We start from the raw sequence: 25,373 nt of genomic DNA, 5'->3' as shown, positions 1-25,373 counted from the left end.
CCCTTAACCCAGCTGCTGCTTGCCTAATGAGCATTTCTCTGCAAGCCTTTTGGAAGGAGAAGGCATGCTCTTTCTGATCTTTTCTGGCTAAAAGGAGGAACCTCAATGCTCTGCTGCTCTATGTCTCCCAAGTCTGGCACTTCTACTGGGCAAGGCTGGGCTGCTGAGCCTCAGACTCCACTGGAGGAGATCCCACAGAGCTAGAGTCTGGCTGAGCCACAACCACTGGGGCTGGGAGACCACATCTGGGACCTGGCAGGGCAGAACTGGGGCCTGGCACAGCCTCAGGTTCCTCTTGCACCTGAGGAGCCGTGTCTTCCTCCGCGTCTTCCGAGTCCTCCTTGTGGCTGGCCATGACGCTCCACAGTAGTCACAGACAAAATAGGGAAACTGATGAGGAAACACAATCACCCAATGATCTACAGAACCGACCAAGAAAACCCAGCAAATGCTGTGCTCAGTGAAGGACTGGAGAGACCCTCTCATGACCACACCTCTAGTTTCAGAAAAAATGGATAACAGCAGGGCAAATGCTACATACCAAATCAGATAGAATGCATAGTAGTGCTGCATTTTATTCTTTCCTATCAAATTTGAAATTTCAATTTCTTTCACAGTGCAATAATGTTGATGAGAATCACAGCTGACTCCACCTTTGTAGTGAACATCTACTGAATAAATTAGAGACAAGAAGATAGCCTGTAGGTGAAAACACAGCATGAACAATGAAAGGCCAGATATATACAGCAAACCACTTACAAAACAATAGCCTAGTTATCCTCTTCTGGGATTTCAAAAGCTATTTTTTCTCTCTACTGCACTTAAGTACAGCACTTAATATTTTTAAGTGTAAAAACTACAATGATTTGCAGTAGCTCCTGACAACATGGATTAAGCTCTAACACTTTTTAATACAGCTATTTATCTGCTGTTGTGCAAACTGTAACAATCTATTAGATGATGGATGATCTTTCCCTAAGTGTTCCCTTACTGTATACTTATTGTTTATCAATTATACATTTTAACAAAGATAAGTTACTTTATGTTTACCAAAAAAGTGAGGGCTTTCTAAAAAGGTTTCACAGCTGAAGTGTATTTAAAACTGGCTGACAAATGTCTCAAAAGTAAGCCTACACAAAAATTACTTGAGACCTTTCAGCAAAACATTAGTCTAGTCAGGTATCCATCTCTTTTTTAGAAGCTACCGTTCAAGATATCCTGAGGGCTTCTTCTCTCAGCAATGAAAGGCACAGAGATCAGAAAGACAGGTACACATTTTTCAAAATGTCTTTCCCTTCCTTATTCAACCGTCGAGGAGAACAAATTCATTGTCCAATGAACATTTTAAATGAGCACAAACCCAGCATTTAACCCCTCCCAGATTCTGAAACGATAAGCCCCAGTATTTAGAAATATGTCCCTTGATAAATTTTACATGGACAGTTTTACTTATATGTGTTGGAACAAAGAACTGATAATGGAAAGAAGTTGAATAAATATATGCAACTTTACTTGTGTCCAACAAGATGGATTTGTTAGCCAAGGAAACGGAGACATTTAACAAGTTGCCACTTTAACTTTTGTTTTTAATATTTTTTTTCTATACAGAAGGACCCTAAATGCAGATGAAAGAACTCTGGAAGGCACAAATAAGGGCAGGGATTTCTTGAGATACTTAGGGGCAGAACACACTGCCCCTTTGGAGCGGCCTGCTGCCGCCCTTTTCAGCGCCAGATCGGGGCTGCAGCAACTACATGCCGCAGCCCTGATCTGGCATTTCCACGGTGCAAAAAGGAGCCACAAAAAGCAGCTCCTTTTTTGCGCCATGGAAAGGCCACCTTTGCTGCCATCGCAGCACCTCCTGGTGCTCCTTTTGGCGCTGCATCATCTAGACACAGTGCCAAAGGAGGTTCGTGATGCTGCCTGCTGTGCAGTCGGGCACATGGCATGCCGGAGGCGTCAGGGTGGTGTCAGGTTATGTGTGATGTGGATGCCATGACCGCACTCTGCCCTGAGGTTAGCGTTTATTGCCAGTCTGTTCAGGCGCCTAGACTGTGGAGTACTAAAAGCTTTAACATGCATAACCAGCATTTAGAACTCAGCTTAAAAACACCCTGGTGATCAGTGCAAAGAATTGTTTTGAAAGAGAATCATGTGACCCTCCAGATGTTGTTGAATTGCAAATCCCATCGTTCCTCACCAATGGCTATGCTGGCTAAGGATGCTGGAACACATAACAGGTCACACAGACTGGCAGAGATTTACAACAAAACAAAAGGGGTTTTTGTTTTGTTTTGTCTTCTTTTTTTTTGCAAAGAAAAGAAACAGAGGCCCGTTACAAATGGGCAGGAAAGTACGCGCGCAGCGCGTACTAGGGTTAGAAAGGGGCGGTGCTTCTGCATCCCCTAACCCTAGTGCGCGCTCCGTGCGCACAAAATGGCGGCGGCTGTTCCACACGGCCACCGCCATGAGGACGTCACAACCGCGCCACCTCTATACGGGGCGGCGCGGATGTGACGTCCTCGCTCCTCGCCAGGGTGCTTAGTGCGCCCATAGCGCGGAGCAGGAAGGAGCTCCGTTTTGGAGCTCCTTCCTGGTTTGGTCCGCTGGGCGCAGCCTTCACACGGCTGCACCCAGCGGATCAAAGGAGAAAGGGGCCAAGCGGCCCCTTTCTCCTCCTCCCCGCTGCCGCGGGGTGTCCTTGGGGCTTGAAGCCCCAGGGACACCCCTTTTCAGGCTGCGGGGAAGCGGCCTTTTGCCGCTTCCCTGCAGCCTGGAAAGCAGCGGATCGGGACCTCAGCAGCTGCCGGTCTTGCTGCTGAGGCCCCAATACACCAGGGAAAGGGGCGGGTGCAGCCTGCCCCAAACAGGCGGTCTATAACCCGCCAAAGCACACTTTCAAAGTACCAAGTCAGCATCCAATAGAGATTGGTCAGGAAGTCTGAGCGTCAACGGTTCTGAAAAGGTAGGTTTAGCAAGGTGGTTTGAAAGTCAAGGGTACCAGGGGGTCCAGATCAGTCAGCAGTCTAAGGGTCAAAGTTTCAGGCTAAGAAGACAAAGGGAGTCAGAGAAATGTGCTTTCACCAAGAAGCTCAGATAATCTCTGACAAGTTTATATTTCCCAGTTCTGCACCTGTTTATATTTCCCAGTTCATGATCACAGGTGCTTTCTGATTGCTGAACATTTCTCATAAAATCTCCATAACTGGCAGAGGCACGCCCTTTCTGAACTTTGCTGGCTAAAGGTAGGCATTTCAGCATCCTGCTCTTCCATATCTCTGGTGCCTGGAATCTCTGCTGCCTGAAAGCTGGGCTGGTTAGCCTCTTGACATAGCATAGACTCATCTGGAGCTGGCATAGTAGAGCTAGGGCCCGGCTCAGCCTCAAACTGGGACTCTAACTCAACCTCCTCATCCTCAGCCTGGCTGAGCATGAAAATCACCTAATAAGCTGCATTTTTAATAGAGAAGCTTACAAATTGTCTTCAAAAGCAGCCCCACTTAAAGTAGCTAAAAATAATCTATCCTCAAAGTGACTAGAACATGAATGGTTTTTGTGGGTTTTTTGGGCTATGTGGCCATGTTCTAGAAGATTTTCTTCCTGATGTTTCGCCAGCATCTGTGGCTGGCATTCTCTGAAGATGCCAGCCACAGATGCTGGCGAAACGTCAGGAAGAAAATCTTCTAGAACATGGCCAAATAGCCCGAAAAACCCACAAAAACCATGGATGCCGGCCATGAAAGACTTCGACTTCACATTAGAACATGAATGTTTTAGACTAGATCCACTTTTTCCAAGAAGGGCACATTTAGAACATAAGTTAAAGCTGCTGAAAGGCACTTCTAGCTGCCACGAGCACAGCAAGATCCAATAATAGCTCTAGGTTGTAGATGCTTTTCAGTTTTAGCAACCCATGTAATATACCTAATCTTAGATCATGTGAATTCGTCGTGAACAGTACCTCTGTCTTTACTAGATTATGCTTCAGCCCTTTTCACCCACATCCAATCCCAAACTGGATTGACAGTTGTTGGTTCAGAACTTCTGCTTCCCTAACATCAGAGAACTAGATTATGCTTCAGCCCTTTTCACCCACATCCAATCCCAAACTGGATTGATAGTTGTTGGTTCAGAACTTCTGCTTCCCTAACATCAGAGAACAGAAATGAATGCTGGAGATGACAAATTCACATTTTGGTGCCTCCCTAGCCCAAATCTCCAGATGATCTCACTCAGCAATTTTGCTTTCCCTATACTGCTGGTAATTATGGAAGTACAGGATGACTTATCCTTACCATTTGGCATGTCCTAACAGTAGGGAAACTCTGAGGCATGTTGTCTCTCCCACCCGTCCCTCTTCTCAAATTGTCATGCTTACACCTAAAAGACTTGTTATATGTCCCAGACTGTAGTAAAAAGCCCTGCAGTAAAAGCATTAAAACCATATATAGGCATCACTAGTTAGTCTCAGTAAAATTTCTTCACTGATCTGTCCGGCAAAAAGCACAACACAAATTAGCAAGACTCCCAAGATATTTTATAGTCTAGGGACGAACAATAACATCCATTCCTCTGAAAGGAGAGGAAGCTCTCCCAAGATGACATTCTCCTCTAGAGCTGCATGCTGCACCTTGCCAGGCAGCGAGTTCTAGTGAACAGCCTCTTAAACAATGAGAAAGTGGAGATCTTCTAAGTACAGTCATTGGCAGCTGCTACCCACTGGGCTGGTAAGAAGGAGGGCAGGGTCACTAGAGTTCAGTGGCCACTGAAACAGAGCAATCTTTTGGATCCCCAGAAGTCCGTACCATAGAATATGGAAATTGAGGCACATGAATTTAAGATTAGGTGTGCAAACGAGTAGGAGGTATTTTATTTTATTTTAAACTCATCTTGCTTTTGAACCCACACCCACACTACTCTAGGAAGAATTTTCATTGCACTAAAAATGAAATGACCTTACAATGATCAGTGCAAGACAGTGAGACAGGATCCATACAATCATAGACCACTGTTACACTAAGCTGAATTTTGATGTGTTTGCTTTCCCTATGGCCCCAAACGGACACTATACTCTGGGCAACCATAATCTCTGAGGCAAGTTGTCACATCCACATTGCCCCATATGCAGATCAAATAGGATAGTTTGGGAGTTGCAGATGAGAAACTTTAACACCTCCGAAGTCAGGAAGACAGGCGATTGAGGCAGGATGTTTTGTCGGACAAGCCTAATAAGGCTGATTTACAACTTCATTCTCACCCTGGACATTGCCAGACCAAGCAAACCTTTACAATAGAGATTTGATTTCCTTTGATGTAGGACAAACACCTTTGCCTTCAGCTAGTTTTTGCCTATCAAATATCTCCAAAGTCCTGTGTTAGTGGGTTATTTAGAAGGCATGAGGACACTCTGTCACTGTGAACTCTGACCAGCCCCAGTATGTCTGTCCCCCCCCTCTGTTCACCCAAATGGCCATATCCCACATCATCTTCCTCAATTGGATTCAGAGTCAAGCCTTGTTTTGTGTAAGTATCACCGTTAGTTCAGCCTCCAACTATTCCAAGCTAACTATTGATTTCCTTAGTCCTGGCATGTATGTGTGAGTGAACATGGATTGTTGTGTAATTTCCCCCCTTAATAAAGAAATACTTCATTTAGAGAATTCTGCCTCTGCTACGTTTCTTTGTTCCCTTTCTCTCAGTATACAGGTGGGAAGCTTTCCCATAAGGGTTGCTTGTAGCACAACCTATTAATTAATTGAGCTAATTAAAATCCCCTTTAGAGACACTCATTGCTACTCATAATGATCTATGGCAACTCAGTGCAAAAGAGCATTCCTGAAAATTTTGTGTGTTAGGGATGTAAATCTTCATTTATCTTACAGAAAGACTTTCAAGAGTTTTCTTCTTACTCAGCAAGATTACAAGGGATTTTGCACATTTTTGATGATTTTTCACATTTTGGGACTTTTTTGCAATAATTTCAGTGGGGGGGGGGGAATCCAAAATGCAAAAATCTCACCAAGTGATTGATCTTTTTTTTTTGACAGGATGTCCCAGTATGTCAGAAAATAAATCCTTTCTTGCCATGCACAAGAAAATTTCCAAGTCTTCTTTACATCTCCTCTGTGCAAAACTAGAATCTCTCTCTCACACACACACACAAAACTTCAGAATCACATTTTTCATTCTGGATTCAAGATACACTTAATAAAGAAAAATGAGTCAAGAGTCTTTTCAGTGCTGTGGCATCACCATTTCCAAAAGGATCTGGAAAAAGGGTTTGAATCCCCGCTCAGCCATGGAAACCCACTGGGTGACCTTGGACAAGTCATGCTTTCTCAGCTTCAGAAGAAGGCAAACAGAACTCCTCTTTGAACAAATGTTGCCAAGAACTGCCCCTTTATGATAGGTTTGCCTTGGGCTGCCATAAATCAGAAACAACTTGAGGGGACACAACAACAACAGCAACAACAACAGGTTATAGCCTTGTGAGAAGTTTTGAAACCACATTCTTAACTATCTGCATTTGAAAAGTGACTTTATGGGCAGTCCCATGCACACTTTATACAAAATAATCACTTAATGTATAGAACTAGTGAGCTGACCAGAAATAGACATGCCCCTGAGGAATAAATCATAGGTGGTCTAAAACCCCAGGGTGCAGTGACCAGGCAAGTATGCATTATCTCATCACCCCACCAGTGGTCCTGCACACTACTTAGCAAGCCATTACTTCTGCAAAGAAGGTATCTCACTACATTGTTAAAAGGCATCTAGTTTGGGAATTCAGCTTTGTTTTGACTAACAATTAAAAGCCACTCCCCACCCCACACACTTGTTTATTGTTTCAAAACTGTTTTTAACCTTCCTCCAAGAAGTGATTGCTTTAAAAATTCCAACGGCCCAGATAATATTACAGTGCCAATAACAAGAAACAAGTAATATCATAATTATACTACTGAAATGCATAAACATAATTATTCAACTGGGGTGGGAGGGGGAGGGGGAGAGAGAGAGAGAGAGAGAGAGAGAGAGAGAGATTAAACTGAAGCTATGTATGATTTAAAGCACATTTAATGCACACTACCCCAAGTTTACCAAAGCCTTAATATTTTTAGGTGGGCAACATGTGGTCCTCCTGATGTTGCTGGAATGCGGCTACCACCAGACCTATCCAGTATATCACATGGTGAGAGATGATGGCATTTTCAGTCCAATAACATCTAATTTAGAAAAATACAGTTTGTCCACACTTGCACTAAAGCATTGTAGGACTACAGTCTAGGTAAAATCTTATGGTCACACATCCTAGAACATAATTTTGGAGGCTGGCAGAGCAATTTTTAAAATTCTTTCCTACATGCCACAAGATTACCTGATCAGCCTTATCTGAACAATAAAAAATATAACTGTGGTAAAAATGATGAAAAGAACAGAAGCAAGCCCTTTCTAGGGCTACTATACTACTTATACAAATAGAAATATCCTGATCAACCTGAACTGCACATCCTCTCAAAGTCAACACTCTTCATGCTGCTTGAGGTTTTTTTGTTTTTTTTAAAAAATAAAAATAAAAAAGCAAAATCTTTTGTACTCATATTTGTAGCAGCACAGGTACACATTTTAAATATGCCCCATTCTCAGGAAGAGTTTATCATGCTTGTATGTCTAAACTAAAACACAGAACTTTGGCTGGCCTGTGCTTTAAGAGTCTACACTAATCAATAAAGATTAACAAGTATATTTTTATCCAGCTACTACTATAATTCATTTATTTGATGAAATCCACTTAAATATAAACTGGTAAAAATTTCTTGCATGACATTACTGCCCCCTAGTGTTACATTGCACCGAGTTCGGTTTCAGGTGAGAAGAGGCTCTCACAACCATTGTTTAGGAACCCTTTGCTTTTTCCCACTCCATGGACACTATATAATTTTGTACTAGGGAAAAAATTATATGAAGAAGAATTGCATTTTGAGAGCAATTGTTTATTACAGGAAATAGTTATATCCCCCACAATTTGCAGTATATTTCTCCATCTGCATGATGAAAGCAAAATCAAATAAAACCAGATACTAGTCAGACACTAATGTTGTGTTGGTCTTATAGTATCAGTGCAACAGAGCATCCGTTCCCTCCCTTCCTCCTTATAGCCTTCTTGACTAGGGCCTGTTACAGACAGCCAAAATAAAGCCCTAAGGACTGGAGCGTGGCTTTGGTGTGGCTTCTGGACTCTTAGGATGCATGCATCATTGAAACACCATACCTCCACTGTGACTCGAAGCAGCTTTATTTTGGCTGTCTGTAACAGGCCTCTGTTTTGCATTGCACAGGCTGTGAGGAAAGGGGGAGACAACTACCTTCCCAGTATTACTGATGGAAGCACTTCTGTTAGCAGATGCACCTAATTGGATCTCAGCTAATATGTCACTTCTGTAAAATAGATAATGTAATTGTGATCTTAAAGAAAATCTTTGCAGATGATGGCATACTGAATAATTACATAATGAAGTTCCCTATGAGTACATCAGGCACTTCTCCCTTTACGGAAACACATCTATTCATCTCTGTACCTTCAATTCTGCTCATCTGTCACCTAGATGGTTGCAACCTTCTCCTCTGTCAATATTTGTTGTCTCTTCTTGGTCCTCCCAGATCTATTGCTGACACAACTGTTCACCTGCCTTGCTGTTCTGATTGCATGCCAACCCTCCTTGAATCACTACACTCTGATCTTGTCTTCTCCCTGATCCCACAAAAGCTATTATTCTCACCTCCAAAGCCTTACGTGGTCTCCCCTGCCCTCCACCATCTCTCTATTATGATATACCAATATATTTGTACCTTCAGCCTTTTCTACTCCACCTCCATCCTCCACCTCAAAGGACTCTACTTTCTTGCTTACTTCAAAACTCTCCTTAACCCATTATGGTAGTGGAACATATAGGTTAGGGCATTATTTCCAGTAGGCTGGTTCTATAGTATTTATTTTATTTATTCAAATGTTTATAACCTACCCTATATTTGAAAGTCTCAGGAAGGAATACAATAAGATCAATTTCAGATGATAAAAACAAAACAGTGGGTCCTTGTTATCCACTGGGGTCTGGTTCTAGGACCCTCTATGGAGAGCAAAATCCATGGATGCTCAAGTCTCATTATATATAATGAAGTAGTAAAATGGTGTCCCTTATATAAAATAACAAGATAAAAATGTTTTAGGGATATTTAAAAAATATATTTTCAAACCATGGATAGTTGAATCCGTGGATGTATAATCCATGGATACAGAGGAATGGCTGTAATAATAATTTTAAAAGACTAAAAATGTATTAAATAATTTCTCACTTAAAACCAGACAACTTAAAGTCATTTAAAATAATCTTAAAATAACCCTGCAACCAAATCTAAATACATATAGAAATATATTTCTTCATTTAGCAATACCAATATCAAGCACATTTCTATACCACTTATCAGTGCACTTACACACTCCCTAAGCAGTTTACAATGTGTAAGCTAACTGCCCCCAACAAGATGGGTACTAATTTTAGTGACCTTGAAAGGATGCCAGGCTGAGTCGGCCCTGAGCCCTGGCTGGAATCCAGCTCACAACCTTGTGGTTTGTGAGTGAGTGGCTGCAGTACAGACATTTAACCACTGCACCACCAGGGCTTCATTTACCTTGTCTCCCCCTCCTCATTCTTTTGGGGTGATTTTTTTTTTCTGTCTCAAAATTTAGATTGTAACTTTTTTTGCCCTTGTCTAATGCCCAATGCATACTGGTGGTAACAAACAACTCCACAGACTTTCATCAGCAATAAGAAACTACTTTTCTGGACTGCAATTCCCAAAATCTCAGTGATTATGATAGCAGGGAGGGGGACATCCAAAAAAGTCCACTTTCCAGTTGTAAGCAATCTTAAGTAGGGTGGGGGCTAGGTTTATACTTTCAGCCCCTCTAAAAAGTGTGCTGATATTTGGTGATTCTCCTAAGGCATCTGAGAAATAGCATAAAAGCATTTTGCCATTAGGCAGGGCAGAACTCACTCTTTATGGATGGGTTGTGTGAAGGAGTATCCCCGCTGCTGACACACACCACAATTCTATTCCTGTACTATGCTAGCATTAGCTATACCACTGTACACAATACTCATGTGGTGGAAAGGAGGAAAAGGCCAGCAGCTGTGAAATCAGGCAGTAAAAGCTAGCATAAGCAGGAATGAAGACTACCAGCTCTGAGCAAGTTATTTCACTAATGCTGGACTTCTGGGTGGGTCAATGGAACCATGATTGATCTCAGAAAGGTGGTTTAGATGACCACCTCTTATTTGACAAAAAGAATTTTCCAAGACAGCCTGATCATAATACCTTGGCTAAGGGGACCCACATGAAAGCCAGGCAATAGAGACAAGAGGGGTTCATAACCAGAAGCTTTCTCTCTTGATAGTAGCAATGATGACTTTTTGTTCCTTTCCTCACCACCACTGTGCAACACTCTAAACAGTGGAACAGTTAGCATAATGGACCATGTCTCTAGTTAGTGCACCAAGGGGATCCTGGCCATGGATTTTGGGATGGATTATCTCAATGGAATGTAGAAAACAGCAAGGGTTGGTATAGAAAGTGCCTCAGCAAAGTGTGACAAGACAGTGCGTATGTATGTATGTGTATGTATGTATAAAATTTATTCGGTCATTGACCAACAAAATCACAGCATATAAATATGGAAAGTCACAATAGAAATTCATAGATTTCTATACACGATTATGAACATTAACATCATACACAATTATACAAGCATTAAAATCATAAATAAAAGCAAGGGCTCTTACCATTTCAAAAAATAGTTAAGGCAAATCTGGTGCCAACCGCCAACTCTCCTAGGGTTCTCCTAAAATCATACGGTCTATACAAAATTGGCTTTGTTAGTTCCCAGTTCCCTTGCGTTAAAACTTTATGTCTATAGTATGCACAGATTTTGAGGCATAAGCAAAGTAAGGCGGCAACTTAAATGGTAAACAGCGGATATCATATTCTAAAATATTATGATCCCAATTTTTGTCGACTAACATTGAACTCAGACATGTCCTAGGTCGAACTTCGTTACTTCCTAGGTTCTTCCCTAAATGTCTTAACCTAACAGATTTACAGACTTGCCTATGTTAGTTCCCATTTACCATTTGGGGTCAAAGTTTGCATACAATGTAACAGAACTTAGCTACCCTAAATACCACCTCGGGTACCTGGCTATTTAGTAAGTTGCTGATGTAAAAAGCGTCGGAGTGACCAGGGTATTTTCCCAGCAAGGGGGCAATCAACTGGAGACGGATATCTTTGTAAAATTGACAATATAAAAAAACGTGCTCAATAGTTTCAATTACACCTGTGTCACATGGGCAAAGACGGGATTTATAAGGCACTCTTTTAAACCTGCCTTCCAATACTGCTGTAGGTAAGGCATTGAACCGGACCAGGGAAAAAGCTCTCCTGAATTTAGGCAAAGTAATTTGGAACAGATATGCGGCAGGTGAAGTGACCCGGATTTGTTTATCAGCTACAATATAGTTGGGGAAAGCAGCAGTTTCCAACTGGCCTTCAATATCTAGCAATCTTTGTTTAATAGTCAATTTTGCAAGATCTAAATTTAGGTTCAGGATGGTGTCCCTGGAAAAACCCAGTGTGCTCAGTTTCTTATTTATTGCTGTTTCCCAAGAAAATTTATAGGTATCCGCCAAAACAAATTTGATCAACCCTCCAGGGTTTTTGTTCAATTTGAGCCAGTATGTGAAAGTGTTAATCCACTGTTAAGATAGTGTGCATCAGCCTGATTGCCATAGCAATGAAATATGTTCCAGTCTGAGATGTCCATTCTTCCTTCAGGTCATGCAACTGGCTTGATTTTCTTCTTGTGATGTTGTCACCATAGGTGAAATCTGATTGGCTCTTTGAGCTGTGACATTACAGCATTCACCACATGATTCATGACTGGCATCTCCATCAAATAAGGAAGGAGAAAAGCCACAAGAACAAAACTGAAGAGGGAAATTCTGTGGTGTAGTACCATAGGTCTATTTCTATATAAATACCATTATGCACTAAATGATTTTTCAGTTGTGGTAGGGATTATTATGTAGAACAGGATTTCTGTTTCTCTTTTTCAAACTTCAGCCCCCCTCTCCCTTTTCAACTACTGCTTTAAAAATGACCACAAAAATTCAGTGGCACACATGGGTCTCTTCCTCCCACGTCTCTACAGAGAAACCTGTGTATTTACTAGCATAGTAAATAAGTTGTTTCCAACTATGATGTACAACCTATGAAGAATTCCAAAGTGTTCAAGAAGGCCAGTGCATACCAGTTTTTAAAAACTCTGTGTGTGTGTGTGTGTTTTCAGATTATTTCAAAAATAAAATGGGTGGTACTTTACAGTCTCAGGAGATAGCATTAGAAAGCTGTGGAAAATGTCAGATGAATTCCTTCTCATTCCCTTCACAAAATGGTTTAGCAGGACTGGGGAGAGGGAAAAAGTCCTAATGTGCTTACTTAATTTTTTTTTTTAGAAATAATTGTGTTTTTAATTTAAAAAAAAAACCTGATTTACACAACAGCAAGATTGTTGCATTCCGTTGTTACTATTTAAATGTGTGCCTCAAATTTGATATGGGCAGGTTTGGTTTAGATTTCTGAAATGAAGAGCAGATGGTTTCAGAATAACTGCTAAAATCACTAGAGCTTTATGACAGCTCAGTAGCTGCTCCTCATTTATTGCAATTCAGGCCAACGGAATTAGGGCCAGGAGTGCAACTGCTCATTGCAATGATTTTCTCATTCCCACTAAATTCAGTGAGGAATTCTGGGTTAGAAACTGGATGCAAAAAAGAGACTTTCTAAGCTTATCATCTGGACTGGTTAAACAATTTTAGCTTCTTTAAGGTATTCAGGAATGTAGCAATATAACCCTAACAAATTACTCACTTGAGCTCTCCCATAACTTGATTTTTTTCACCTTCTATGGAGTAATGATCACCTTTAAAATCACATAATTCATGTTCAACTGAAGCAGAAAACAAATGTAAGGCCCGGTACATACTGCCAAGAAGCAGCATTCAGACGGCGATTCAAGGGTTAGGGACTGCACACCAACCGAATGGTCCCAAACCCTAGGATGTCATGGCAGTGGCGTAATGGTGGCCTCCCATCCATACGGGGGTTGCCATCATGATGTAAGTGACAAACAGCGTATAGATGTCGCTGTGTGTCGCTTATATCCATGGCGCACTTGTGACATCCATGCGGCATCCCAAGAAGAACCCATTTTTTGGGTTCTTTTTGGGGTGGAGGGACACCGTGCAGTTTGGCTGCTGTGGCGTCCCTTTCAGAGAGGTATGTACCGGGCCAAAGTTAGTAATGCACTTCACCTCAGGGATATGGGAGTTCGGCATCCACAGAACTCACCTGCCTACATGAGCTTCCCCATTAATTTCAAAAGAGGAACTCAACTAAATTCATAGGGATGTGTCTAATGTGGACAACCATGCATGTGGAGGGGGATGGGGTGCATAGACTAAGTTTAGAATTTGTTGGATTGTTTTAAATATCATGCCCAGCTAGGAAAAAATATTTGGGGTAATTGTATGACCAAAACTGAAGTTTCAAAGAAGGAGGAGGGGAAGGAGGAGGGAGGTAAGCACAGAGAAAAGTGAAAGAAAAGAAAAGAAAGAAATAAAAGACAGGGAGAGCATGACCCGTTGTCACCTTTAAATCCACTATCTTTAAGAAACAAATATCAAGCCAAAAATAAACTGTCACAGCGAAGTGTTTCTTGGAGTATTAATGACCAATAGTACTATATGCAATGTTTGAAATAAAAGGCTATATATATATATATATATATATATTATACCCAACACACACACACACACACACACACACATATTTTTAAAAACATTTTCTGAGTACAGCAATATGATGATAAGGACAACAGTGATGAGCTCAGTGCAATTTTTTTAATGTCCCTTCTCCTCGCTCTTCCCAAACCTTAGTGTTTGCACATACCCCTCTGTGTGATGTCCAAAATAAACATTGGTAAGTCAGTGCATAGGCAGCTGCTCATTGTCCTTGCATTAGATGAGCCCTGTGCTTCTCAATAAGTAAGCAGCTGGAGTCTACTTTAATTACTTAACATCAGTCAAGCTGTATAACAACTCCTGGAGAACAAGGAACCTAATATTAATATTAATTTACAATGGGAAAGATGCAGATCTCTTGGCTACTTGAGGGAAGCAGAAAATCAACATACAAATGTATGTTTGCACTACAAGATGTATTTTTTTAAAATTATAGGTAAAAAAGTGACTGTTCTCTTCTGTTGGATTGTGAAACTACTGCTTTCTTCCTGCTCATTGTTGTTGCTCCATACTTTTCAAAAACAGTATTTACAACAGGATAGATTTCAGTGACTAGAATAAATAATTAAAAGCATGAAAACCAATCGTATCTTGATTATTCTACTACAATTCTGTTGGCAGATTATAGGGTGGGCTCCTATTTCTTGTCAGTTCTCCCAGACTGACCTGCTTTTAAAGATACAGCCTCTCCTCTGCTGATTCATTACATCTAATGAATGGAAATAACCCACACAACAGACAGTTTTTAAAGATGTCCTCCTTTCCTCCTCTATGGATATGGAGAAATTATTAATCATATTAATTCTACTGTTTAATGTAATCCAAAAGGGACACAAGGGGCAAAAATAAGGCCAGTCTAACACTAATTTGTAACTAACACTGGAGGACAGTTTTGTTTTTATCCCCTTCATTTTTGCTATATTGTGAATGTTAAAAAAAAAAGCGGGGGGGGGGGGGGCGGTAACTGTTGAAAAACCAGTAAGAATTGTTTTTCATGTGAAAATTTTCTAATTACTTAATGCAAAAGGAGGGAGAATCACACTTTCTCCACAGAACATCTCAACATGTAAGAAAACAGGGCTTTTTTGTTTGTTTGTTTTCTCTTCCCCGATATTTGGCTATATGCTTCCATTGAAAACTACTATTCAAATCCCCTCTGCAATCAATGATAAGGTTGTCTGCCAAATGTTTGCTACAATGCAAACACAGATGTGGTGACAGCAGGTCAGTCCTTGTATCTGACCACTTGAAAGTAAAAAAAAAACCCAACAACCTGTATTTGTTCAGACTTTACAAGGGCCTTTAGAAATAAGACAGGAAGATAAAAGCAGGAATCATTTACAATATGAGCCATCCAGTCAATGTAAATAAGGATTCCACAACATAGCTGAGTACAAATGTTTGCTCTGGACAGCATGAACCCTTTAAACCAAGGAGCTGACTCCACATCACAGAAATAAAAGAGATTCCTTTAATAATCAAATTGCCATGAATATATAAGAGTACAACAGGGATGAAATATTCAAAAAAAGTATGTTATTATAGTTGTCACCAACCCAACATCTCTTTGGATGTGAGATTTTATAAACATTTGGTATTATATTAAATAGCATATATTTTATTAATTATCTAAAATGACTACACATGAAATACAAAACACAAAAAGGTCAACTTTTTTTAAAAAGCTGTTATTTAAAAAGCTAACTATTTTTTTTAAGGCAAAATGTCTAATGTTCAGACTCAGAGGCTTACACAAAGAAAATCCACAAGAGAAAAGGAGATCCATCTCAAGGTGCTGAAAACAGAAGGGCCTGAAACAGAAGGGCATTTGATGGGGCTTCCGGCCGCATTTGGGGCTTAGCGTTTAGATGATGCACACCCCAAGTGCAGCCAGAAGCAGTGCCGAGGCCATGTCTTCATGGAAGAACTGGGTCCAAAAGGAGAGAACAAAATCCTCTTCTTTTGCTGGCTCAGCTCAGGACCGTGGTGGCAGCCCGGATCAAGGCTGGAGCCATGCGGTTGCTGCAGTCCTGGAGGAATTGGTGCCAGAACAGCTGTGCTCTGCATTTTTTGGCCTAGTTCTTTCAGGCCTTGGTGGATGAAAAGGTTAGTAAGATTTTAAACCAATAAATGACAACTTTTAAAGCATCCTGAGATGGGTTTCCTTTTATTCTTATGGATTTTACGGGATGCTCCCTAGTTCATACTCTTTTGTACAAGGTAAGGACATAGCAACACTTACAATGTATCTGATTAGTGTTCACAGTAACATTAACCACCCAGTTGTGGTAACAGCTGTGACAACTGTATGCCAACAGAAATAAATATGATCAGGTAAAAGAGAGTAACTAAATAAATAGAAAATCTTAGCTGCAATAAGGTGCACTCATGATGTACGGAACGTGCAGTGATGTACAGATGCTGTGCGGCAGTGACATCATCATGGCGGCGCCCATGTGGACAGGATGCTGCCATGATGCCGCCACCCGTACAGACTAGGATTCCAGAGCGTGTGGTTGCTGAGTGCTCTGGAACCCTAGTTTCAGCACTGGCACACCACTTTTGGCTGGTGTGTCTCGGGCCTAAGTCTATAAATGCAATTCCTACTTCTATTTGTTTATTTTTTATTCTCACCTCTCTTTTTTATCCTAGGTGGATGTGGGTTGCTCCCCCTGCCATTTCAGAATGACTAAGGCCAACCTCTCATTCTTGAGATGGCACAGAGAAGTAACATACTCAAGACTCTAATAATGGGTGGGACTAAAACTTTCTATGATACTATCACCAGAACACTGTCCTACCAAAAGTAGTGTGAGCTGATGTATATCTATCCAACCTAAAATGCCTAATAAAGGTCATTGGCTTTTTCCAACCAGATGCAAATACCGGAAGCCACAGACCTCATTGAATGAAGCCAAACTGACTATAGCCTTGACTTGTCATAATCACAGTACAAATGAATACATGCTTTAATCCATCTAGCAAGCACAGTCTTAGATGCTTTTTGACCTATCATTTGTAAATACAGTAACGTGAAATAAATAAAGCTCCTATGTGTTTAAATTGTAAATATCTTTTTATATAAACCCTTCCTATATCCAAAGTATGCCATTTATATTACACTGGATGCTATGGACATGGACAGAAAGTAGGCAAATAAATTGCTTTCATTACTCCCCTTTCTGGAATGTACTTAGGTAAAAATCAGTATTAATCTCTCTTGCTCAAATTTTGGTAAGTCTGTTCAAAATTAAATTTAAATCCCATGTAGTGAAACAATGTGCAGTAGGATATGTTATAATTGTTGCACCCCTTAAAAATCACTTAACATGAGAGTGTGTATGCAAAGAAACACTCACAACTCTGGCCTCAACCTCTTCGATAGGCCCTCTTGTAGTAGCTGCAAGATATGCTTCACATCTACTCCTCTCATGTTCAAATTATTTGAAGTACATCCATTTTCAAACATTTTCCATGTCCTTCTATAAATATTTTGAGTTGACTTTCTTCTAGATGACAAAATAATGTCAATTACTTTTCATGAAAAACCCTGCAACTCTAAAGTTTTCTTTTCAAAACTCAAGCAGCTAGGTCTAACTAATCCAGATTTGGGTGACTGACTGATCACTGATTTAATAGGTCTGGATGTTTTGGCAACCTCCACAGAGGCACCACTGGCATTTGTACTAGTAAGGGAAACCATGGCCTGAAGGGCCAATACAGTGCTATCAGTACCACCAATGGTTTCTCTTGTTGCCATTTGAGAAGTACTCTGAGCAGTATCTGTACAGGTGGGAAAGCATAATAGCAGCTGTTTGGCCACAGAACCACCAGTGTATCAATAGCTTCTGCATCTTTGCTTCCATTGATTGAAAATAAAGGCCTTAATCTGAAATCCTTTGCAGAAGCAAACAAGGCTATTTGAAATGGCCCCAAACAATTGTTTAAATGCTCAAAAACTGCATAATTCAGTGTCCAATCTCCTGGATGCACTCTATTCTGTTTTAAGCAATCCACATGAACATTTACTTTGCTCTTGAGATACACTGCTGAAATTAACTTGAGATTTTTCTCAGCTCATCTAAACAATCTGTGTGATTTTGCTTTCAAGTACATAGTGAGTGAGCACAAACCTCCCTGGTTGCAGATATGTGCTTGGATGGTCATCTTATCTGCCTAAACATAAACATGTACTACTAACACAAAATTGAGCAGAGCCAACTACACTGCTTTTATCTCCAGATAGTTTATATTGTGTGCCCTGTCTCAAACACTCCATAACCCAGCTGCTCAAGAAAGCATTGATGCTGCTACTGAAGATCTTATAGGCCCGGTACAGATGGGCCCTGAAGGATGTCCTCGTCACATGCGAGGGACAACCCGCCCACACTTCCCTCACCCTTCGCACGTGACGAGGGCATCCTTGCTGCATGGTGCCGAATAGATGGTGTGCATAATGATGATGTCCCTGCTGCACAGCCTCCAGATGGAGCCGCGCAGCAGCGACATACTTGTGCCGTCGCCAGCAGTTTGCGATGGCACAAAAAGGAGCCACTTTTCAGTGCTCCTTTTTTTCCCACATAGCCGCATTGCACAATTTGGTTGCTGTGGCGTGGCTGTACCCCACCACTGTTAATGCCAAGGCCTCATGAGCCTTTCTCAGAGCTCTGTTTACTCTTTCCTCAGCAACTTCCTCAAGAACTCAATGTTCTTCACATGGGACAACGGCTCCATAAACAAGAGCTGGAATTGCCCCATCATTGGGACTTTCAGAAACTCCACTTCTGCCTTATCAAAGGAATAACGTTTCTGACTATATCCTAAAAACCTCCTGGTGTTAATCAAGTTCCACATTCCATTTCAATTAACTCTTTTAACATCTCCAATAAAGGTATATCACCTCAGCCCCAGATGTACCTGTCTCTTGAGAACTGATGCTATCCTGTTGCCTTTACCATTAGAGCCATCTTATTTAGAACTCCTGTTTCAGTCATTTAATCCTAACGTCTACAACACTCTCCTCAATAAACTCCTAAATGAGTCACTCTGAAATAATCTATTTGAATTTACTTCCTTTCTTTCCTCCCCATCAGAATAACTAAATTCCTCTGTCACTACATCTTCATATTCTAGGTTATCATCCCAGTTGTTATTACTGCCCACTATTTCTGTAAAGAAATCTGTAAAGTCTACTTCAGTAATTTTCCTCTTTTTACCCATTAAATTCTCATTCTTAATCCTTACATTTTCAAAATTCTGCCTATCACACTTGCCTTGTAGGACTGGTTTGCTGTGCTGCTGAATTCCTTGACCTGTCAAATTCATCATCTTTAATGTATTTCTATGTGACTGTCAATCAAATGGTATAAAATTCATTACATTCAAATTCATTAGATTAATCTTGTTAAACTCCTTAATCTCAGCCCCTGCCTCGCTGCTGCAACTGGTTAGCACTGCATTCACCTCTTTATTAAGAGCCCCTCTAACCATGCTGTTAAGATCAGAAGTTGTAATATTTGTGGTTATCTTATTTACCCCCACCCTAGAAATATTCTCAGAGAGATATATCTTAGACCTCCTAATTCACTTGACTCTAGTAGCATATCACCTGACTTCTCTTCAGTATGACAATGCAACTCCCTTTTGCTTCTCATATTCAATATAACTTACAGTTAGTACATCTCTAAACATTCTCTTTAAGTAACTAATAAAATCACTAGAAATATGGAGAACTACTGTGTAACTTAAACAGTTCCCCTTAGGCAGCTCCTTCGCTCCCATGTCCCCATTTGGAGGATCAACTTACTTTGACACCATAGGGATCAAGCCTGCTCCAACTATGCAGCTGTGTATTGACATAGCTACAGCCCTTGGCTTGGAATCAGCAATTTCAAAATGGCGGTTTAAGACAACCCTTGGAGACTCCTCTTCTGCAGCAGCATTCTTCTCTAACTTAAAATGGTCAGCAGTAGTGATTTTAAGGGTCTGTCAGTCCAAAGAGGTTTTTGGAGACTTTGCTGTTGTTACAGAGCTCCTCTCCTGTTTTACCAAACTAACAGAAGTGGTCTTCATGATTAGCATGCCTCTTAGACTGCTGTGTTAGATCAGAAATGTCCTTAACTTCAAAGCCTTGTTTATGTTCACCATCTTCAATGCTCATAAGTCAATTTCAAATCCTCCACCTCACTCTCACTAGTGGATTAGAATATCTTTCTGAACTCTGTTTTTATTTTGTGTCCTCAGAGATCTGCTCAGCAGAGGTCATCTGGGCAGAAGTGGTTTTTATTTATTCACATCCCCTGGTTAGCTGGTCTGGCCACTGGGAAATGGAATACCCTTTGGAGTTTTTTAAAATCTCTGCCTGTTGTTGTTTAACCTCCTGTGTATTCTCTTCTCTAGCCTTCTTTTACATTGTTTATTCCTACTAATTTACTTTCTAAACATTTTAAATACTACTCTAACAGAATAAGAGAAGGGAAAAACCACATCAGGTTGGCAGGGCAGGAAATGTAAAACTGACAGAAGAAGGAAGGAGTCCTAACAATTGTAAATGAAAGAAAAAGTGGGGTCCTGCCTAGTAGGGAAGGCATGTGGGGATTAACCCAATCATGGTGGATTGCTCCTCTGTGCCACCCTGAGAATGTCTTCTTCTTTTCTTTTCTTTTTTTCTTTTAAATAGAAAATGGAAGTGATCACTCATGTTCTCTTTGGCCTAAAACAGACATTGGGAAGAAATTATGTAAAGTTGCAAAACATGCACCATAGAGGCTTCTGGGGGTACAATTTTGTATTTCCCCTATTTGGGTGGGTCAAAAAGCTGAAAGAACTCACAGGCTATACTTTGCTCACTCCTGCCCTAGAGGGAAGAGCAAGAAAGGATAATACCAAGACAGAATACAGAAAAATAAAGAGATGTATCATTAGAATATTCCCCAATGTATAAAAGAATATATGGGGGGATGAAAACCTCATTGCAAACAGGAAATTAGCACATTTCTGGAAAATGAATCATTTGTTGTTAGCTGCCCTTGAGTCAACTCCGACTCCTGGTGACCCTGTGGATGAGACACCTCCAAGACTCCCTATCCTCCACTGCTTTGATGTCAAGCTGTATTTTTTCTTTAATTCAGATGCAGCCTGCTGCTGGTTTACGGCTCCTGGTTCCATAGGATGTTCCTGCCATACTTGTGATGAAATAAACAAGCACCACTTGCAAAAGCTTCTCTGTCCTTCCAAACTAAGTGGAAACAGAGATTTTAAACACATTCCTTAATCTGACTCTTACCAGGCAAGCTTCCTAATAGTACAGTAGGTAACCAATATTTTTGCCAGGTGATTTATGTAGCTTGTCAAAGAGAAGTAATTTTATGCTCTCAGGTGAAAGCTGTATTTTGCCAAGTGCATGCCTCCAATTCACACAGTGGCCCTTACTCATGCCTTTGTGGTTATGGAAGCATGGGTGTTTTTTATATACATATACGTGTTCATTTTCATGGTCCCTGGGGCAAATTAATTTATATGCAGTTCTACAGTCCAAGATTCAACAGCACATTATTCGTACTGATTCCACAGTCCTTCCTCTCTGACTAAACATTTCTGTATTATACAGCTGGGCTGTAAAATATTCTCCATGCTTATATGTGTCTTATAGAGCATGAACCAATTTTCCAGCCTGAAACGAAGCTGCCTTTGATCTAATATTTTAATCTTGTTTATATGGATTGGTTAAATATTTTTGGGACCTGCCAAAAAAGTGCTTTAAAATACTTGTATCATGAGTTCTACCATCCTAGCTTATTAACTCTGAAGAGCTATTGGTTCACAGAGCTATTTAGGAAAGAGGGGAAAAGGAATATTCTAAGTCAAAGTTACAAGAGCATCACAAACATTCATCTATGGATTATCTTTGAAAATAAATAATCTTTCTTTATTATGACAATTTAAGACTTTCTTTAGCCAAAGATTAATAACAGGCAATGGGTTTTTATCATATTGCAAATTGTGCAATCTGTGCTAAATCTACACTTCTGTGATTGTGTATTAGCTAGATAGGCAGAGAGATAGATATATAGATAGACTGTCATGCTGATAAGGATACATACAAAATGTAGCAAACTTAAATCAAATATTGCACAGATATTTTAACGGAACGTTGAGGTGGATTTTCAACTGATCATGCTTAAGACACAATTGTATGAAATAAACTGTATGTGTCTGTGCATCTGACATACATGATTTGCAATGCCACTGATGCTTTAGAAGGAATTGTTTTATTCTCTTCCATTGAACACTTTAAGAGGGACATCAGCAATGCAATCACAACATAACATGTTGCTCAACAGAAGAACAGCCTAAACCAGTCAACAGTCTTGAGGCCATGTGCCACTACTGTCTTTGGAACCCATGAGCTTTTTAGACTCCCCAGATCCCTTCTTTTCTAGTCAAACAAGGATTACATTGCCCTTCCTAGGCAACCTGTGGAATGGCAATTCACCTTTTAAAAAGGTGGCAAAGCCCCACTGCATGCCCCCCTATTTTTAAAATTTTCTCCCATGACAAATATCTTTTACCTTATAGTATCTCTCAATTTCCTCTCCCCCCACCTTAATAATCTTCATTAATAACCCTCACTGTCTATCACCATATCTCCAAATCATGCTGAGAGGATTCACAAATGGGATGTATATTGTCAATAACAATCAAAAAACACTTTTTCAGGGGGGGGGGGAGTTTAATTAAATAATGGTTTAAATCTAGAGTTCACACAGCGTAACAAAGGCCTTCCAGATCACTTCAAAATTATCCTATATGATTTCTCCTTTTGCTAATATCATTTTATATGTCAGATTTTCTAATAGTGCTATAGACCACACTCTATTTATCTACTTTTGTACTGGAAGACCTTCTAATGTTTTCCATTTCACTATTTCTAATCTTCCAGCACTTAACAGAATATCCTTATTTGGCAATCTTCCATTTTCTTTTTCAAACAAGGAAATGAAAAGTAATGCTCCTATAAGTCTCACTCATTGTTCATCATTAAAAAAACATCCATTTTACAAAACCTGAAATGGACTTCTGACTGCTTCTGGATGTTTTCTTTTTCTTCTTCTTTTTAACATTTTTATTTTATTTTTATTGCATTTTTGGCAGCCCAATCAAGTCCCACCCCCAGGAGGGGGCATAAAGCCCCTGAACACTCTTCTTTTGGATACAAGTTGAGTCCCCTTATCTGGAATTCCGAAATCCAAAGTACAGTACTAATACTAAAAAAAAATAATTAAAAAAAAAATCCCAAATTGTCCACATGGGTGGCTGAGATAGTGACACCTTTGCTTTCTGATGGCTCGGTGTGCACAAATGTTGCTTCATGCACAAATTTATTGAAAACATTCTGCTTTACCTGCTGGTTCTGTGTATAAAATTTTTAAGAAAACATAAATGAATTCCCACGTTCAGACTTGAGTTTCATCTCTAAGATATCACATTATGTGTATGGAGCATCTTAAACACTTCTGGTCTCACCCAATTCAGATAAGGAAGACTCAACCTCTATCTACATTATAAAATAAATATGAAAAGAATATCCAGTTATTCAGTAATGAATAAGAAGACCTTTCACTGAAATGTGGAACACCAGGTTTAATGCTAGGCATTACCTAAAAAACAAACTAGTTCTACAGGCAGAATGATCATTCATTTTACTCAAGAATATTTTTAAATGAATACTATCAAGATGTTAGATATAACCCATAACCTGGGATCATGTTTTGCCAATAACTGAAGTATTTCTTGAATTACAGATTTGCTTGTTCTAGCACATACTGATTAAACTTGTCTGATGGTAGAAGAATTTGGAAGACTTACTGTGAGATGTGTGTTATTGGGGTCAGCAGTGTTTCACCCTCCAGGTCAAGTTCATCAGCAAAGCTATTAGTCCTAATGAATGGTCCTGTGTTTGCATCTAAAAATGGAGAGTTCCTTTTCACTGTGGAAAAGAAACAGGCAGGTAAGGGTTAAATCATTCTGTTGCATATATATTTTAAGGGCAATACCTAAGATATTTCAGAGACCTCAATGGAAAGTATGAGTAAAATAACAAAAAGGCAAACTCAGAAAAAAGCTTATAATGCCACAAGTATGTTAAATGGGATTAGGGTATATGCAAAGAACAGAAGATTATGGGATTTATTGCTTTTCCCCTAACAAATCTGATATGATAATACTTAAGGGATAAAAATGATCTCTTCTTATATAGAAAGTAGCATTTTGTGGACTTGGATGGAAGCATACTCAAAATATTAAGCAGAACCAAGAACCCTCAAAAACATTATTTTATATGAGCAATGACATATTAAAAATATATATTTTTAAAAAAAATATTGAATGCTATCTTGATGGTATGCCAGACATTTCCACCTAATACAACTATCCTGAAATACTGTACCGTGTTTTTGGTATGGCCAGTGTACTAAACTGTGCGAAACCCAAGTTCAAATCTCCCCTTGGCCATGAAGGATAACCTCTGTGTTTTTCTCACAGAGATGGTGTCCAAGCTCTTTACATAGAGCTTGGAAAGCAGATTATGAATGCAACAGCCAAGCAGGAGTGTGAAAGTAGAAAATGGATGGTGTTTTGACAAAACTTCAATGGAAAAGAGGAAAAGCCATTCCTTGGACTGCATGACTAGAGATGATCTTCCACTAATTCCTATTAGCGTTGTGGACTTAGATGAAGAATAACATAGGTTGACATAAAGGACCTTGAAGTTGCTCCAAAGCCACAGAATATAATACAGTCATCCCACCCTTTTTGAGGTCCTGGGATCTGCGACCTCGCTCTTTGCAGATGGTGAGCAGGGAGGGGAAAAATCGTGCACGCACCCAACCACTGAAATACATGGGACCACAATATTGGAGAGTTTTCAGATTCTTGCAGAGGGTGGTCCGGAATGGATCCCCCACGATTCAGAAGGGACGACTGTAGTACAATTCCTCAAATTAGTGGACACAAGATATCAAGTATCCCTTTTCATTCAAGCAGAAGTTGTATACTTCATGCACTACTGGCAGTGCATTACATTCTTCATGGTAAGAATTATCCAGAGAAAGTGCTCATGAGTAATGTGTCCTTCTCATTGCACATCCGTCCTTAATCAAAGCTCTGTGCTAGAAAGGGATGGGATGGAGTGGGAAATGATTGCCACAGAGTCTTACGTCATGCCAATGAAATGGTGGCTAAGGCAATCTGGATATACATTGCCTTAAGGTCTTATTACTCTAATAGTATAAGATGTACTATAGGATACAAGACTGGAATCCTCTTGGGTGTTTTGCATCAGAATAATTGTCTGATACTCAAGCATAGGTACGTTTTTGCAGAGGTGTACCACAGGAGTGTGTGTAAAGGGATGTCTTTCCTGAGATCACTAACTTTCAGTGCCTTCCACCCACCCTGAGG

At 40.1% G+C, this 25,373-nt stretch overlaps 1 protein-coding gene across 1 annotated transcript in view; it reads right to left on the bottom strand.

The window, feature by feature from the left end:
* Positions 1-25,373, bottom strand: part of KCNQ1 (potassium voltage-gated channel subfamily Q member 1) — a 427,358-nt gene that overhangs the window by 256,802 nt on the left and 145,183 nt on the right. The window contains exon 13 of the mRNA XM_089523097.1: positions 23,781-23,901. Within this exon, the coding sequence (XP_089379223.1) occupies positions 23,781-23,901 (121 nt within the window). The remainder of the gene's footprint in view (positions 1-23,780; positions 23,902-25,373) is intronic.

This window comes from Sceloporus occidentalis, unplaced genomic scaffold, assembly GCF_023333645.1.
Source record: "Sceloporus occidentalis isolate IW3139 unplaced genomic scaffold, rSceOcc1.0.p SCAF_4, whole genome shotgun sequence".
NCBI classification, from domain to species: domain Eukaryota; kingdom Metazoa; phylum Chordata; class Lepidosauria; order Squamata; family Phrynosomatidae; genus Sceloporus; species Sceloporus occidentalis.
This window is presented reverse-complemented; position numbering and strand designations above follow the sequence as displayed.